The sequence below is a fragment of the Electrophorus electricus genome, chromosome 2 (genome assembly GCF_013358815.1).
Source record: "Electrophorus electricus isolate fEleEle1 chromosome 2, fEleEle1.pri, whole genome shotgun sequence".
In the NCBI taxonomy this organism is placed as follows: domain Eukaryota; kingdom Metazoa; phylum Chordata; class Actinopteri; order Gymnotiformes; family Gymnotidae; genus Electrophorus; species Electrophorus electricus.
Window position 1 is genome coordinate 28,747,059 of NC_049536.1, and position 16,827 is coordinate 28,763,885.

The following is a 16,827-nucleotide window of genomic DNA, read 5'->3' on the forward strand; positions in this document are numbered from 1 at the left end:
TCATTCTCTTAACCCTGCGCTGATCCACCAGCCCAGACAGTATGACTGTCCTCGTAACGACTCATCACTTTAACCAGGCTTGGACTCGCCTCTGCCTCCGGCTTTAGGACCGGAGTGTGTGCGAAAAAACACAGCACAGTGCTAACCATTTACAAACCCTTTTATGTCTGAGTTAATCCAAGGGGGAGTTGTCATGGCTTGAAGAATCTAACCTTCCCCCCTTGGCTAGTTGAACACGAAGTGTAAGCGTTTAGTGTTCCACATCTACTGGTGGCAAAACTCGCACTCGTTGCCGTGAAATACTCACACGGACAGGAAATCAAAGTGCCAAAGTCCTCATGGAACAGGCATTTCAGTTTCTGTGGAGAACAAGTAGTCTTTTGTGCGAGTACTGACCGCTAACAAGTGAGGTCAGTGAAGGGCGGGCTGAGTAAGCGTGTCTGTGAGCATGGATCAGTGTTTCAGTACATCCCAGGAACACCCAGAGCAGAGAGACAGAGGCTTGATGGGAAACACTCTAATCAGGATTACACCAAACCCTTTCTTCCTCAAGAGGTCAGACACGGAGCATTCAGAATATGACCTCCAATCTTCTGTTCCACAGAGAAGAATAAATACAACAAAGTAACCGGATAAGCCACCTGTAGCTCAGAGAAAAGCAAAGCCGTGTCAAGTACAGTCCTGAGGCCTGAAGAGCCAGGTTACTGCAGGTAGTGTGGTCCCAGTCAGGTCAAAGACCTCCATTCAGATCACAGAACACAGCCAAGCACTTAGTAAGAGTGGGTGATGGCATTAGTATGAGAACACATCCCAGAGAATTATCACTCTGCCTTAACATTGCTTTATTTTCTTGTTTGTTCAGTGTCATATTAAAAGTGCACTGAGCTCACATGAGGTCCCACAATCACACTGTAGCTGAAGTCTGAGGGACTCTGAGAAGGCCAGATAAACCCAGAAGCCATATAAACATTCCCATGAACAGAGATCAGGACCTGCTCCTATGACACGTCCCATCATGCCCCGGGAGCACAGGATTGGGGAGAGTGACAGGGCGGTTCAAGAGCTGTGCTGCAGGAGGCAGGACCTGCCCATACACCCCTCACACATGTCCCATCATGCCCTGGGAGCACAGCAGGGCTGTGGAGAGTGCGTGTTCTCTTTGCAGTAAACATCCAGAGAATTTCAGCAAATCCTTGTAAAATTCTTAATCTGGAATGCAGGCTGGATTAAATTTGCCTTAACTATGTAATTCAAGCATGCAACTGAAGACAAAACTATTACCACAAAAAATCTCTCAGTCTCTGATATGCTTTTATTTACATGATGTCTTGGCATGAGTTGAGAAGGAAGTTAAAACAGAAGGCCGAGACAGACACCCTCTCACGAGCCCGTCTTGTCCCTTAAACATTTCCTCCAGAAAAGACAAAACACGGAACAGCAAATCGAACGTCTCCTCAAACTTCACATCAGACTCCAGACGATCAGTCTCGCCCACGTTTGCTCTGTGCACACCTGATGCGGACACTTCACTGCGATGACGACATGTGAAGTCAAGCAAGAAATGTCAACACATTCAATACCTTATACAGAACGAAAACCCAGGCAGTCGTTGATTCAGTTCAGTAACAGTACTGTGTTGATCAGACATGTTTCAGTAAAGGACAGGAGAGGACACAGGAGAGTTCAATGTCTTACATTTCAGCAGAGCCAAAATCTCAAGTAAATTAACAGCAGGATTGATTTTAATGTTACCAATGCACTTTAAAACCAGATTCAACGAGCATAAAAGTATAGAATCGGTGGCCTAATAAATATTTTATTTTGAACATATTTGCACCATTAATCTTTAAAGGCTCAAGATAAACCAGGAGAATCCAAATGCAATTCTACTGTCTGCCTGTGCTGGTCATGGGACAGAAAGGAAGAGGGGAAAGAAAAAATTCCCCCCCCCAAAAAAAAGGGGGGGGGGGTGTCAGATCTGTGGAAGAGCTGAACATCAGGGCTGTTGCTTCCTGCCCCTTCCGCAGAGCTGCGAGAGGGGGCTGGGTCAGCGCGGCGGTCACGGCCTCTTTATGGCAGTCTGGGTGGTGGACATTCATGACAAACACCATCACTCTTCAAGCTTCATGAAGTTCATGGAGGGTGGGCGGGGCTCCCGGACTCTACTCCTCCAGATCCAGTGTGTTAAGCTCCTCCTCCAGTTCATCCAGGTCCTCCCCCGTGAAGAGGTTCTCATCTACAGGCACGTCCTCTGGTTCCTCGCCCGTGCTGCTGTCTTCCCCGTCTCCGAGCGTGTGGTCCTCGTGTTCTCCGTTCTCCGTCCCTCCCGATGCCTCGCTCAGCTTCTGGTCTGTAGACATGGGAACCGAAGAGCATCACAACACCACACGCTTGAGGCCTGTCAAAATTCACCAGCTCTAATCTAACGTAAACACAGCGTTGCTAAGTGTTGTTAAGATGGGACTCGGAGCATTCTGCTCATGGCAGGTTAAGAAACAGAGGGAGAGGGCACAGCACTGCTCAGTCTGTTGTAACGCTGCCTGATCCGGGAGAAAAGTCCTGCTTCCACGGTGGACTGACCCCAGGTCCACTCACCGTCCATCTGGCTAGCAGGCGGGACTCTGGAAGTGAAGCGGTCTGCTGACGCCACCGTTATCCCTGTGTTTTCCACCTCTTTAGGGATGAACCTGCCAATGTCGATGTCCTGACAGGCCTCATCCTCCTCAGAAACCTGTAGTGCCACCACACGGGAGAGAGAGATCAGAACTGAACGGCAGGAACTCTACATAACCCATTACCCATCATGCATCATTCACACCCATGGTAACAGCGAGGTCTGAAGGAAGCGATCTTTTTTTAACATGGGAGTTTGCTGGAACACCTCACTGTAGTGTCTGATATGTAATAAAGGTCAGTCACATTTTAACATGTCAAGCTAGCTTTTATATATTTTTTAATTTATTTACACATGGCATTGAGGAGCACACCAAACGTACTAACATCAGTAAGGTTCATCTCCATCACCCTGGTGAAGACTGCACAGTACCAGGAAGGTCAACCTAAACCATCACTAACAAAACCTCTCGAGTGGCCACGGTGACCCCTTGGATGACCAGTAGCTCATGTCCCTGCTCCCACTTCCTAAGGGGTAGCTGACGAGTGTTAGGGACCTCATATTGTGACCAAAACACCACTTCTCAAACGGTCTGATCACATAGCAGCTTATGGCCATGTGGAACAGAACACTCCCAGGCCATTACAGACCTTTACAAACGTGAGACAATGTCACAACTACCGTGTTCGACCATCTTAAAAAACAAACAAAAAACAAAGACACACTTAAAATCATAAAATCTGACTATTTTACTCTTAGCACCAAGACAAAATCTAAATTTAATTTAAACCATTTTAACTGAAAAGACAGAAGTTAAAAACAGTCCACAGGTAGACGGGACAGGACAGAATATTCCTGCCGCCATGACATTACTGTGTAGTACAGTGGTCCGCTGGTCCTTCTCAGTACTGCATGGCTGTGTGTTTCTCTCTGTGGACACACACAGCCCTACTGATCAGGGTGACTACAGCAGCTGTTCTGTGAACCTCTGGAGAACGGCAGTTCTGCTCAGCACTTCGTGAACATGTGTGAGGAACCCAGACAGTGAGAAGCCACATGGTCTCCCAAAGCAGCCATGGGAGGACCATGCACATGACTGACGTCAAACTGTCCCGTGCATGAACATGTAAATATATGACAACCACATCTACTGGTAAACATGTTTTTTTTAAGGGATAAAACAAGACTTACAGTCATCATGTGGTAAGTCTACTAACCAAAAAGGCAATTTATGAAACTGAAATACAACTGTTTACGTTGGACTATAGACAGACAAACAAAAGCTCAGGATGTGGAGGTGAACTCCTGAGATGTTGTTAATCAACCAGTTCATCACAGGCATGAAAACATGAATTTTCCCTATAAACTTGCTGATGGGTAGAAGTGGTTGTGTTCACTAGTAACCTTGCCTCCTGAGAGTGTAACCTCACCTCCTGAGACATGTCTTCGTCCTCCTCGTCCTCTCCATCATATTTGGTATCGTCTGCCTCCTCGTCGTCGTCATTGACTAGCTCAGGCCGGAACTCAAACACCTCCCGCCCGCTCACCTGGTTCACGGGGCAGGAATCAAAACATCAGGTGTCTCCAGGTCACACCACATCTTAATGAAGGCATTAGACACTTACATCATGAAACAAACTGCTACAAGCAGGACTGACACACCCACAGGGAATTTAGGGCAGGTTACTCAGTGGGTCCAAACACTGACTGAGAGAGCAGGAAGTTGTCTATAAAAGGACACAGCCATGAAGCCACCCTGTTCTGCCCTTTGCTACCACCCTGTGGTCAATGTGTGCTGTTACAAAAGCCACACTTGCTAGTTCAAAGATACTTTCTGACAGTAATTCATTACTGTTGGGACTATAACTCACCAGGTGGCCTCTCTACAGGGTGTGTGTGTGTGTTTATAAGAGGCAAAAGGCAGACAGACTGAACTCACGCCGAGAGACCTGCCGGCTTTAAATTCTGCTTTCTTCCTCTCCATGTCCTGTTCAGCCTTCGCCAGCTTCTCCTGCCTCTTACGTTTCTTCCAGGCCAGGAAGGTTTCCAGGGTGATACGGGTGACATTTGCTCCCAGGGCAGATCGCTACGGCAACACAAGGACAGATGAAATATCAACCAAGTGTCATAAGGGCTGATGCTAGTTTACGCTGATGCTAGTTCACACTTCGTGAAGAAATACAAGCCGCCACAAGCAAACTGAACAGATTAACCGTTAAACAGATTTTAAGATAAGCGCCACAGATTAACTGTTTGCAGTTCTGCTGTTTGTGCATAAGTGATGTGTGAAAACTGGACTCCCTTACCTTGCCAGTACAAGCGCACACACACACCGTGCACCCCCCACCCCCAACACACATAAGCGTAATGTAGGCGTAAACACACATGCACACACGTTTTCTCCACATAAGCCGAGTGCGGTTAACTCCTTCGCCCCCTGGTCTCTCCACACACCTCATTCTCGATCAGCTCCTCCAGGGAGATCTGCTCCTCTTCATTCTCCTCCTTCTTTTTATCTTTCTTCAGAACAAAGCCGACGGGCAACGCGTGGCGGTACATGCAGCTGTCGCCTCCACCAGGACAAACCCAGAACCAGCCGTATTTGTTATTTTCAATGGCATCCAGAAAATATTTGCAGACCTGTGAAACATGAACGACGGTCACAGGCAGGCGGATGAGTTTGGTCTGCAAAGCTGGCGGGTTTTCCACTTGGAAAAACACCTCAGATATTACAATTTTTACAGATATTCCTGATTGAAGTATATTAATATGAAACTATGAAGATATTTATATTTGGACATTCGTGATGGAAACGTACGATCTGAGTTTTGGCCTTCTTCTTCTCCGCCTCTCCGTGCTTTTTGTTCACGACTTCCTCAAGTTTCTTCTCATCCCAGTTTTCCATGGTATCTGCACATTCAAAACGAAATAAACAAAAATAAACAGAATACTCGCTACGACTTGCACCTGAAACCTGTGCCGTATGTGGAGAGCGAGACGAGTACAGAGAGCAAGACAGAAGCGCTGAGGCGCACCTTTCTCCAGATCCTCATCTCGGCCGTCCACGTACATGCTGCGCTTCTCGCCCTTCCTGTCCAGCGTCATGTCATGGGAGAACTTGCATTTGTCACCTTTGGTGCATTGGCCTTGCTTAAAGAACGCACACAGCACCGACTTTGGGTCGACACCTGTAGAAAAGAAAGAAAACCAACACAGATGCCCAAGAGTGAGGACAGAGCACTCCAGCATCCTAGCACCACGATGCCTAGCATGCTCCAGATTCCACTGTGCATCAGAGGATCTTAACTCTATTCCAGGCTCTACTCTAGATTAGGTCTACTCCAGATACCTTTACTGACTTTCTGCGCTGCCACCACAGGCTTGAACAGTTCATTCAGCTCCGACAACTCCTTCTTCTTGTCAGCTTTCTTGCATTTTTCAGCTTCCGCTGCAGCAATCTGGGATGACAGGACGAGACGAATAGTTCACAGGAGGGCAGAAGCAGCATGGCTAATCGGTCAGGGCTGGGCGCCCGTACTGAGAGCAGTAGCGATGAGTCCAGACCTTTACCTGCCGCGCATTCTGCTGCCCATATTTCACTTGCTGTGTGACCGTTTTGATGAACTTCTGTTGCTTGGCTCCCTTTTTGTTCTTAAGTCCAAAAGTCTTATCCTGGCACACACACACACACACACACACAGAGTGTTACAGCTGGATGCCAGTGAACATCTTTGCATGACAAAATCTCATTCAAAACGCACGTCATTGTTAACGATGGGCTGTATTTAGGTTAACCACGTATTGCAGAATGGATAACAGCTAATAGCGTGCTGTAGCCAGCCCTCACCGAGTTAGCCGGCGTTCAGACCAAGCAGGCCAAAGGGTACTTTTTGTCACCACTGAAGCAGCTAGCTAAATCTCCAGCTACACCACGTTCAGCACATTGCACACTTAAACTAACTTTACAGCGTCAACCTATCCAGCTAATCTAGGTTAGCTGGACATAAATAAGTTTTCATGTAGTAGCTAGCCTAGCTACCCTAACTAACTGGCACACGTCTGGAAACGCCAACGTCCACGTTAGCTGAGCGGGCTAACTAGCGTCAGCTAGCTGTGTTAATCAGCCATGCAAAGCGACAGGAGGTTGAACAGCGCATCCGTTAACATCGTTGTAGCGCCGTGTTAGGCTTATCAGGTGTCGCGGCGTTATTTTTCATTCATCAGATGTCGCCGTCATTTATCTGACACTACTTAAGTTGAGTTAGCTCCTCCACCGTTACTAGCTAGCGGACCAACTCCGTGAGGCAAATGTTAGCACCAAGCTAGTATTACGATAGCACTGGTAGCAACAGCAGGGCCGGTAGCATTAGTGTTAGCCTTAGCTAACTAGCTACTAGGCCAAAAGTTCAGCATGTTGGAGGAACGGGCTAACGCTACCCTGGTGGACGTGTACAGCCGTCTCCACTACTCACTTCAATGATCTTTTCTTTCTTCTTCTCTTGTGTTTTCTTACTACCTGTAGGTTGTGCCGGTTTCTTCGGAGGCATATCGGTGGAGATCTGCTAATCTAAACACCCCAGTCCGAATCCGCTCTCAGCAACACGGTAACGCTGTGCGGTCCGAAACAGCAGCCTTAAAGTCGCACGGCATTGTGGGACAGGACTAACGCGCTCCAACACTGGCTTGGACTTCGCGTCTCTGAGACTGGAGATTAAGAGTAATGTGCTCCAGCACTGGCGTGGACTTCGCGTCTCTGAGACTGGAGACTAACCTGCTCCAGCACTGGCGTGGACTTCACGTCTCTGAGACTGGAGACTAACGTGCTCCAGCACTGGCGTGGACTTTGCATCTCTGAGACTGGAGACTGGAGACTAACCTGCTCCAGCACTGGCGTGGACTTTGCATCTCTGAGACTAGAGATTAAGACTAATGTGCTCCATCGCTGGTGTGGACTTCACATCTCCGAGACTTGCGTGGACTTCACGTCTCTGAGACTGGAGACTGGAGACTAACATGCTCCAGCACTGACGAGGACTTCACGTTTCTGAGACTGGAGACTAATGTGCTCCAGCACTGGTGTGGACTTCACGTCTCTGAGACTGGAAACTGGAGACTAATGTGCTCCAGCACTGGCGTGGACTTCACGTCTCTGAGACTGGAGACTGGAGACTAACCTGCTCCAGCACTGGCGTGGACTTTGCATCTCAGAGACTAGAGATTAAGACTAATGTGCTCCAGCACTGGTGTGGACTTCACATCTCCGAGACTGGAGACTAATGTGCACCAGCACTGGTGTGGACTTCACATCTCTGAGACTGGAAACTGGAGACTGAGACTAATGTGCACCAGCACTGGTGTGGACTTCACGTCTCTGAGAGTTTGTAAAAACTCAGTGCTCCAGTACTGAAATCTTACATTTATTGTTTAGAATATATTGAAGGTCTGCTAGAACATTGTACCACTCTTTCTCCCAATGTCGGTAAGCATCGTTTTATGGTCTAATTTAGCCTTGGGTGTTAGACTCACACAAAACAATAACATAATTTCCAGACACAATTTTACTTTAAAAGTCATTAAATTGAAAGGAACCATTCCTTTTAATCCTCACATTACTGGTTGGTGTTTTGCAGTGGGTAACAGTACTTGCTCTCTGTCTAGGGAAGTGCCCTGTAAGTAAGAGTCCTTGTCTAAGACTTCTAACAGTACACTCACCTTCCTCTGTAACATGACTGAAAATGTAAATGTAAACATTACAGTTTTAATGTGTTGTCAGTGTCTGCTTTTACATATATTTACTTAGAAACTAGACTGCCACAATCTAAATTTTAAATTACATTACTTATTAAAATGCATTTTTGGCAGGTGTTGCAGTTGACAGAATTTTGGTATCCTGTGTACATCGTTTGCTTTCACAGGTGTCCTGTATGTGTCCTGTCTGTGTCCTGTCTGACTGTGTCTTTTTAATATAGGCCACATTTACACATGCACTTGCATTATTTATGCAACCATTTTCAAATATAACTGAGGTATAGATTGGGTGGGCCCCATGTTACATACATCTCTTCTTTTCATGGAAGGCTGCTGACCCACACAAGCCTCAGCAAGGTGGAGTTGAACCTTACTGTGAACCTTTTGGAAAACATTTTTTTCTGGATAATATGTTTTAATTATTAATATGTACAAATATTGCTGAATCAAGTAACAGATAAATGACGAATCTGCACTTGGTGTTCTTTTTTTGCACACGGCCAGTCAAACCCATCCTGTGTTCCACAGAAAAATGCCACATGTTGCAGGATTTAAACATCACTAAGAAATTCCGGAGAGCTGGGACTTGTCCGGACTTCCACGTCTGTAAAAGGATCAGATCATCAGATAATCAGATCATCAGCCACTGAAATCACACTGCTATCTCGCCTCAGCGCACTTTATGTTTGATTAAAACACATGTCATATATGAGATGGGCAGAGGCCCGTGTCAGATGTACTGGAAGATGAGCACAGCTCTAAACGGAGAGGAAGGAGCCCCAGAGGGGCATCATTAGCTCATCATCTGATTTATCAACATCAGCCAAATGTGTTCCCCTTGTCTGGTTGATGTATACTGTCTAATCTCAAATGGACACCCGGCTGTAGGTAGCCATCATTAACTCTCTCTCTCTCTTCCTCCCTCCATTTCTCTCTCGCCCCCTCTCTCTCCCTCTCACTATCTCCCTCCTCTCTCCAGTTTCCTCCTCACTGTGCTATAGTGGTGATGGTGATGGCTTTCCGGAGATTAAGATCAGGATTACACTATTCAGTTGCAACCTAGTTGTGCACAGTCAGAAACACCTCAAGACATTCAGGGCCTCCATGATTATGCAGACACAACTACAGTGATGTGTACTGGTGCTGCAGTTTTCTAATGCAGTTTTAAGTAGGCTGTGTTTAGAAATCTTCATTTAAGATGATTTGTTGTGTGTGCTTGCTGCTTCATGGAGAAGTGACAGTTAGACTGTCTAAGCTTTAGAAACCTATTTGGTTGACTGTCACCTTTCAATGGAAGAACCTGTTTGTTGCTGCTGAGACTCCTCAGAAGTTTGCTGAGACTCAGGTGTGTGCTGAGACTCCTCAGGTGTTTTGGGCCTGTACTATCTTTCTGCTGACTCAACACATGCAGCAATATTCTTATTAGTAACTATGATTAATGAAAAATGGAATATAAAGTGAGAAAGCCTCTTCGACTTCACAGAAGGGGAATCTGAATTATGGGAAGGGTGTATTTGAACTATATTAAGTGTTGGGATGGCATGCCCACTGATATTTTTTTTTTTGCACTGGGCCCATAAGATTCTAGTTACAACACTACCTGCAAGGTATAGTTTTGTAGTGTCCTAACTACTTATGCACATATCTTACTGGATATGCTCTTCACCTCCTCACCCCCTCACCATCAAACAGCTGCTCTGCTGAAATCATATAAGATTCTCAATATCAATACCACACAGCCAGAATAAAAATTCATAGACCAGCTGGAGGAAGTGAATTACATTGTGTGTAGTATATAGAGTGGTTCGAGTTTTGTAGATTGGTTTAGATCTGAAATTTGGTTGTAGTACCAAATCTGGGCTTTGATCTTAGGGGATATAAACCTGCGTTTGGCACTGAGATGTGTTCTGGGCTTCAGGTGTGGATTTCTGTGTGCCAAGAAACAGCGGCAAATAACCGACAAACACAGCAATAGGCTCACATATTATTTTTCTATATTTCCACTAGGGGGCAGTGTGTGTAAAGCTTTTTAACTTTTTAATAAATTATCATTGGGTCAGGGGCCAGAACATTCCACTCACAATTAGCAAGCACAGAATGGCAGAACAGCTGTAGCCTACACTGGGTCTCCACTAATGCTCAGCTATAATTAAATGTGTCAGGTTTATGCTAAATTTCATACTATATGAGAGAACATCACGGGTCACTATAGCACAGTTATAGAATATGTATTTGTTTCTTGTTAGTTACGCAGAACTGCATGGTGCATTTTAATCTTCTCTGCAGATCTTTTCACTGCAGAGGTGCATCTGTAAATTCTGCAGGCGGCAGTAGGCTGAATTAACATGTGCTCAGACCCAACGCCTGGCCGCTTATCTGCAAGCCTCTTTAATCACGCACCACCCGTAAACACATCGGTCAATGGCGGTGTTCCAGAGCTCGCAGGGAGGAGATGGGCTCTGTGGGAGGGCGTGTGAAGGGACACAGCCTGTAGCAGGTCTGTCTGAGCCCACCAGAACAAATGTGTACAACAGCATGTGGAAAATTGGGGACCCACTGTGTCATGTGTGTGCACAGACCCTCTTCTCACGGGGTGCAGTAAGCATGAGACATGTGGACCTGTTGCACAACAACATTGTATTTCATACACTTTAAATTGGGATGTTTAATAATAGGGCGTACGCATAGACAATGGAGGTGCAGGAATTGGTGGGGCTCAAAGTTACACACAGTTTTGAGTTTGTGGGAACTGAGCTGTGGAGTCAAGCGTGTTAGACTGACATGGTGTTAGACTTGCCCACGCTGAGGCAGGGTTTCCTCGTGAAGTACTGTAGGTGTTAGAGCAACATAGCTATTCATCATAAACCATATTAGCCCGTGTTAAATAAATCAGAGAATGAATGGAGAATCAAATAAATAAATCTTAATGTGACTATGTGTATGTGTGTGTATTATGATAAATCTTAATCCGACTGTGTGTTTGTGTATTAGGATAAAGTAATAAAAGAAAACCGTGGCCAGACTGCTTCCCTGCTTAGGATCATAAATACAAAACAGAAGAAACGAGTCCTGCTGATTTTATAGTGCAGTAAATTACGTCTGTGTAGCTCAGCTGGCCGCAGTAGCTCATTGGACACTGCATTTACCACACACACACACACACACCCTGGCAGCTCATTGGACACTGCATTTACCACACACACACCCTGGCAGCTCATTGGACACTACATTTACCCCCCCCCCCCCCCCACACACACACACCCTGGCAGCTCATTGGACATTGCGTTTAGCGCACACATCCTGGTCATGCATTCCAGGTACTCAAATTAGCTTGTCATGGAAGATAAAGGAATCTTCCAATTGGCTATTTCTTTATGAAATCAGGACCCTATGTACTTATGTACAACAGGTGTTGTGCTACTCTGACATCAAGGCCCTACGTGCTTAAGGAACTTCACAGGTGTTGTGCTACTCTGCCAGATTAATGTGACATGAACTGTTGCAATGTCTTAGTTCTTTTCAAGTCTAATTTGACACTTGAAAGCTTTTCTAATGGTGTCCAGTGCACATAATACACACCTCTTTGCACTTACTATGAGTCACCTAACTGTGACAGACAAGGACCAGAAAGAGGCTCAACACTGATGTATTATTGAGGCCCTTTCTTTGTACCAGACTTTTCCTTCAAGACATGGACTAGAACAGAATGTGACTTTCACCAACACTGCAGTGTAGAAAAAAAAAACAGTTGTTTCCATTTCATACACCCCTTTCATATCTTGAACTAATTAAGTCACCTGCCAGGTAACTATTATACATCAATCAGCTGTAACGGTATGGTCCAGTCACCCGCCAAGTAACTGTTACACACTATACAGCCATAACGGTGTGGTCCGGTCACCTGCCAGGTAACTGTTACACATCATAGGGCCTTAACGGTGTGATTGGACAGCTTTTTATCACACTCCCACATGATTACTTAATGCTCACTGGTGCCTTTTTTGAAACAAGATTAACAAAACCGAATATTCGTAGATGTTTGTTACAGACTACAATCACAAATTTAAGCCAAAAGCACAAAAGGATGTGACCTCACACTCATCTGATTACTGATACAATAGCTGTATTTCAAAGTCTAGTCTGCAGCTGAGGTAGGCAGCATTTATTGGTGACTACGTCCTAGAAGTCTGGTCAAAGTGAAGGCCCTTCATATAATAGACACACAGCCATCATGCAGTAGACACAAAGCCTATCTCTGGATTTCGAGGACGTGTTGTTCCAGGTCCTTGGTTACCTACAATTCTCTGCACACGTGCTAAGTGAAAGGAAAAAACAAACAAAACAGCACCTCGAAAGTGGTGCTGTCACGCCGCCTGACACCCAACAATGTTCTTTGGGATTACACAGGACAATATGTTATAGCATACATAGATGACATCCTCATCTATTCACCTGATCTGAAGACCCACATACAACATGTCCGTTCTGTTTTACGGAAACTCCTAGGCAATGGTTTATATGTTAAAGGAGAAAAATGTGAGTTTCATCTCTCTACTACTACATTCTTAGGTTATGTCATCAGCCATGGCGGGATCGCCATGGACAACCAGAAAATAGAGATTTTTCCTGCAAACTGACCCCGATGTAGTGTAATTATGGGATAGGGGAACGAGAGCTGTTAGCCATGAAGCTGCCATTGGAGGAGTGGAGACACTGGTTGGAGGGGGCTAATCATCTGTTCTTAGTGGTCACTGACCACAAAAATCTAGGGTACATGCGCACAGCCAAATGGATGACTCCGCATCAAGCCCGCTGGCCATTATTCTTTTCTAGATTTCACTTCAAGATTAAGTACCATCCAGGGTCCCGTAACACAAAAGCAGATGCCCTGTCCCACATCCATCTAGTGGAGACGGAGGAGGAGTCTACTGATCTGGAGACCCTTCTTCCTTCATGGGTACATCTGGCTTCGATCCAATGGGAGATTGAAGACAAGATCGAACAAGCCACACGAGATATCGTCATCCCTAAGGAATGTCCTTCAGAAAGGTGGTACATACCAGCGTCATGCCGAGATCAGCTGTTAAGTTGGGCTCACTTGTCCCTTATAACTGGTCATCCTAGTGAGACCCATACCCAACAACGTATCACTAGTCATTATTGGTGGGAGACCCTTACTAGAGACATACATACTTACGTTGTGTCTTGTTTGGTGTGCAGCCAAAGTAAACCCCCTAAGATACTGCCTGCTGGTAAACTCATGCCTCTCCCCATACCTGAGAGACCCAGGTCCCAAATAGCGGTGGACTTCGTCATGGATCTGAATTGCTCTGATGGCAATACCACTATCTTGACAGTACTAGACCGGTTCTCCCGTGGTGTGAGGTTCATATCCTTTCCTGGTCTACCCACCACCTTCCAAACCGCTGAGGTCTTATTCCAACAAGTTTTCCATGTATTCGCTATACCCAAGGACATTCTGTCAGACCGTGGACCTCAGTTCAGATCATATGCCTTTTTTGAAAATATAAGGGTGGCTGTCAGTCTGACATCAGGTTATCACCCTCAGTCCAACGGACAATGCAAATCTGCAAACCAAGAACTAAGTTAGTTTCTTTGTTGTTTTTGCATGAACAACCCCGCTGACTGGTCCAGGTTCCTTCCTTGGGCAGAGATGGCCCAGAACTCTCTCATGAGTTCCTCCATGGGCATTATGCCATTTGAGTGTTTCCTGGGTTACCAACCCCCAATGGCCCCATGGACTTCGGTCACTGCTGACATCCCTGCAGTGGATGAATGGATGTGACATAGCGAGACGGTATGGGAAGAGACTCATCAGTGAATTTAATATGCTCTGGCACAGTATAAGGAAATGGTGGATAGACATAGAGGAGAAACACCAGTATACCATCCTGGAGACCGGGTATGGCTATCTACGCGAGATTTCCATAAACCCAGCAAGTCGTAGCAAGTCTTGTAGCAAGTTGGGTCCCAATTACATTGGCCCCTTTGAAGTCAACAAGCGTGTTAATGATATTACTTACCAGCTCAATCTGCCTGCACATTACCACATTTCCAGGTCTTTCCATTTGTCTCTTCTCAAGCCTGTCATTTCAGGTCCCCTGGATGAATTGTCTCTGGACGACATCCGACCTCATCCCATTGACTATGACGGTACCCCGGTATATGCAGTCCACCGTATTCTGGATTCCAGGAGACGAGGGCACACTATTCAATATCTGGTTGACTAAGAGGGGTTTGGCCCTGAGGAACAGAGCTGGGTGTCTCGTTGTGACGTTCTGGATCCTGGTCTCCTTTCAGTGGGACTGATCCATTTTAGTACCAGTAGGGTACTAAGAAGGAGGCTTCTGGAACGTCCGGCCCCGGCCACAAAGGATCCAACTTCCATTCAGAAACAGCTGGTAATTACGGTTGTCAGAGGCGTCATCATGCTAAAAAAGGTTAGCAACAGGCTATGACACAGTAGCATGCAGAAAGCTCATGCTTTGCATGCTGATACATTTCACTGTGGTAAATGTGGACAGGGGCATTCAGGTGACGTTCATGTTTGAATACAACTAGGACGCTGCCTGGGACACACGGTGTTAACGTCAGTGTCGTGACTGAAGGTGAAGCTTGGGAACACTGTGCGTTTTCAGAATGATAACGTGTTAAAACGACAGAGCAAAGGTAACGCTAATTACACAAACAAAACCAAAACCTGAAACAATGGAGATAAATGGAAGACCAGACAAACATAATGAAAACAACGGGACACAAACCTTTGACAAACAAGGTAAAAAAAACACGAGGTTAAATACACAGGAGAATTAGTGTCAAACAAAACTCAGGTGAGAACAACCACAAGCCGGGAAACACGTGACCAGAAATGAAGGCGGGAAATGCACCAAAACAAAGGTGTGCATGATGTTAGTTGCCATGGGTACTGTTTTATCCTCTTCTGCCTGTGACCCTGTTAGGTTGACCAAAGAGGACCACCAAGAGGTGTCCCATCAGCCTAACATCACGTCAACATCTTGAAGATCTTCCACAAGCAGTTAGTTGTCACAGAGTCATCAACATTATCACTTAAAAAGCACCAGGCCAAGACTGCCTAGGCAGGTTCTGTCTTACAGTTTCACTTTCCTAAATGTTACTTATAGTTTAAAGCCCTACACCGAATCTGTAGTCTTGGTCAGTGAGAACACCTCTTGCCTCGAGCTTAATTTGGTGCAGAATACAGTTACAGGAATGAGAGAGCTGATATTGATAAGATAATTAACTAACTTCAAATATAAAACAACAAAATATTGTGCAATGAACCATCTGCAAATTCACCCAACAACTGCCAATATATATACACACACAGATACACAGTTAGCTCTACTGTAATGTTCGTCTTCATATGTTGTTTAGTAAAAATATGGTGTGACATGACAGAGCTCAGCCTGAGGAGATGGCCTACCTGGTCCTGAGGGGAAAGTGATGGAGAAAATGACATTTGATCACAGAGGCTCTTCCTCAGGTGTGCAGATAGCACAGACACCAAACAGATGCCAAACCAGAGTGAAGTGCTTCCTGACTGGAGCGCGTGTGCACCCGCTGTGATTTAGCCGCCATCATTCCATCTCCCTGAGTGAAGGGATGCGTAATAAGCAGGCATCGGCCTCCAGGCTGTCAGTCATTCTCTGGGGATTTGATTTTAAAATGTGTGCAATAAGCTCCAGGCCCCAGTGGAACACATGTTTGTACGTGAGTGCGGATATGTGCGCCCAGCATGTCATTATCCTAATGCAATGCCTACAAGGGACTTGGGAAACCCTACAAATAAACAGCCCAGGGCCGTATGTCAGACAGCGAGAGTGGGAAAGCTGTGATCCAAATATAAGCACAAGCTCCGTGAGTGTTTGGAGAAAGTGAGGAGAGAGACCGAGCAGTACAGGCTGAGAGGCTCGGCGCAGCGGCTGAGGTAGGGAAGCCGTGAACGTTATGTTTGCTGCTCCGGTGTCTGCTCACAGGCGGTTGTTCGCTCCACGCAAACTTAAAGATATTCATGACCTGAGTGTTCCTGGCCACAACAGGTGTGGGAGCTCGGAGTCCTCAACATTGCCACATTCCTTTACCAGGTACCTCCAACAGGAATGTTTCATGTCCACATGACCTTCAGATTGAGTGTGTACAAATGGAAATGACAACAGTGACACCAATGCTGTGTGTGTGTGTCTGTACCACCTAGGGTGGCTGTATTTGAGTAATAAGATAACAGGACAGACCACTTTATCCCACACTATTAATGAAGAGACATACAGCAGAGAACCCTATAGAGCAGTCTTACAGCACAGAGCTCTACAGAGTAGTCTTACAGCACAGACCCCTATAGAGCAGTGTTACATCAGTCTTACATCACAGATCCCTATAGAGCAGTGTTACATCGCAGACCCCTATAGAGCAGTCATACATCACGG

At 45.8% G+C, this 16,827-nt stretch overlaps 1 protein-coding gene across 2 annotated transcripts; it reads right to left on the minus strand.

Moving 5' to 3' along the window:
- Positions 1-1,290: 1,290 nt before the first annotated feature.
- zc3h15 (zinc finger CCCH-type containing 15) lies at positions 1,291-8,447 on the minus strand. 2 transcript variants are annotated; one of them, XM_027028167.2, is made up of 10 exons: positions 7,087-8,447; positions 6,179-6,286; positions 5,964-6,072; positions 5,650-5,802; positions 5,433-5,524; positions 5,069-5,254; positions 4,554-4,700; positions 4,045-4,161; positions 2,596-2,731; positions 1,291-2,350 (listed from the first exon to the last, which is right to left on the minus strand). In XM_027028167.2, the coding sequence occupies exons 1-10, from the start codon at positions 7,159-7,161 to the stop codon at positions 2,163-2,165; spliced, it is 1,311 nt and encodes a 436-aa protein (XP_026883968.2). In that variant the 5' UTR covers positions 7,162-8,447; the 3' UTR covers positions 1,291-2,162. The 2 variants fall into 2 exon arrangements, with proteins under 2 accessions (XP_026883968.2, XP_026883969.2); XM_027028168.2 differs by having other exon boundaries at positions 6,185-6,286; positions 7,087-8,445.
- Between the last annotated feature and the right edge of the window lie 8,380 nt (positions 8,448-16,827).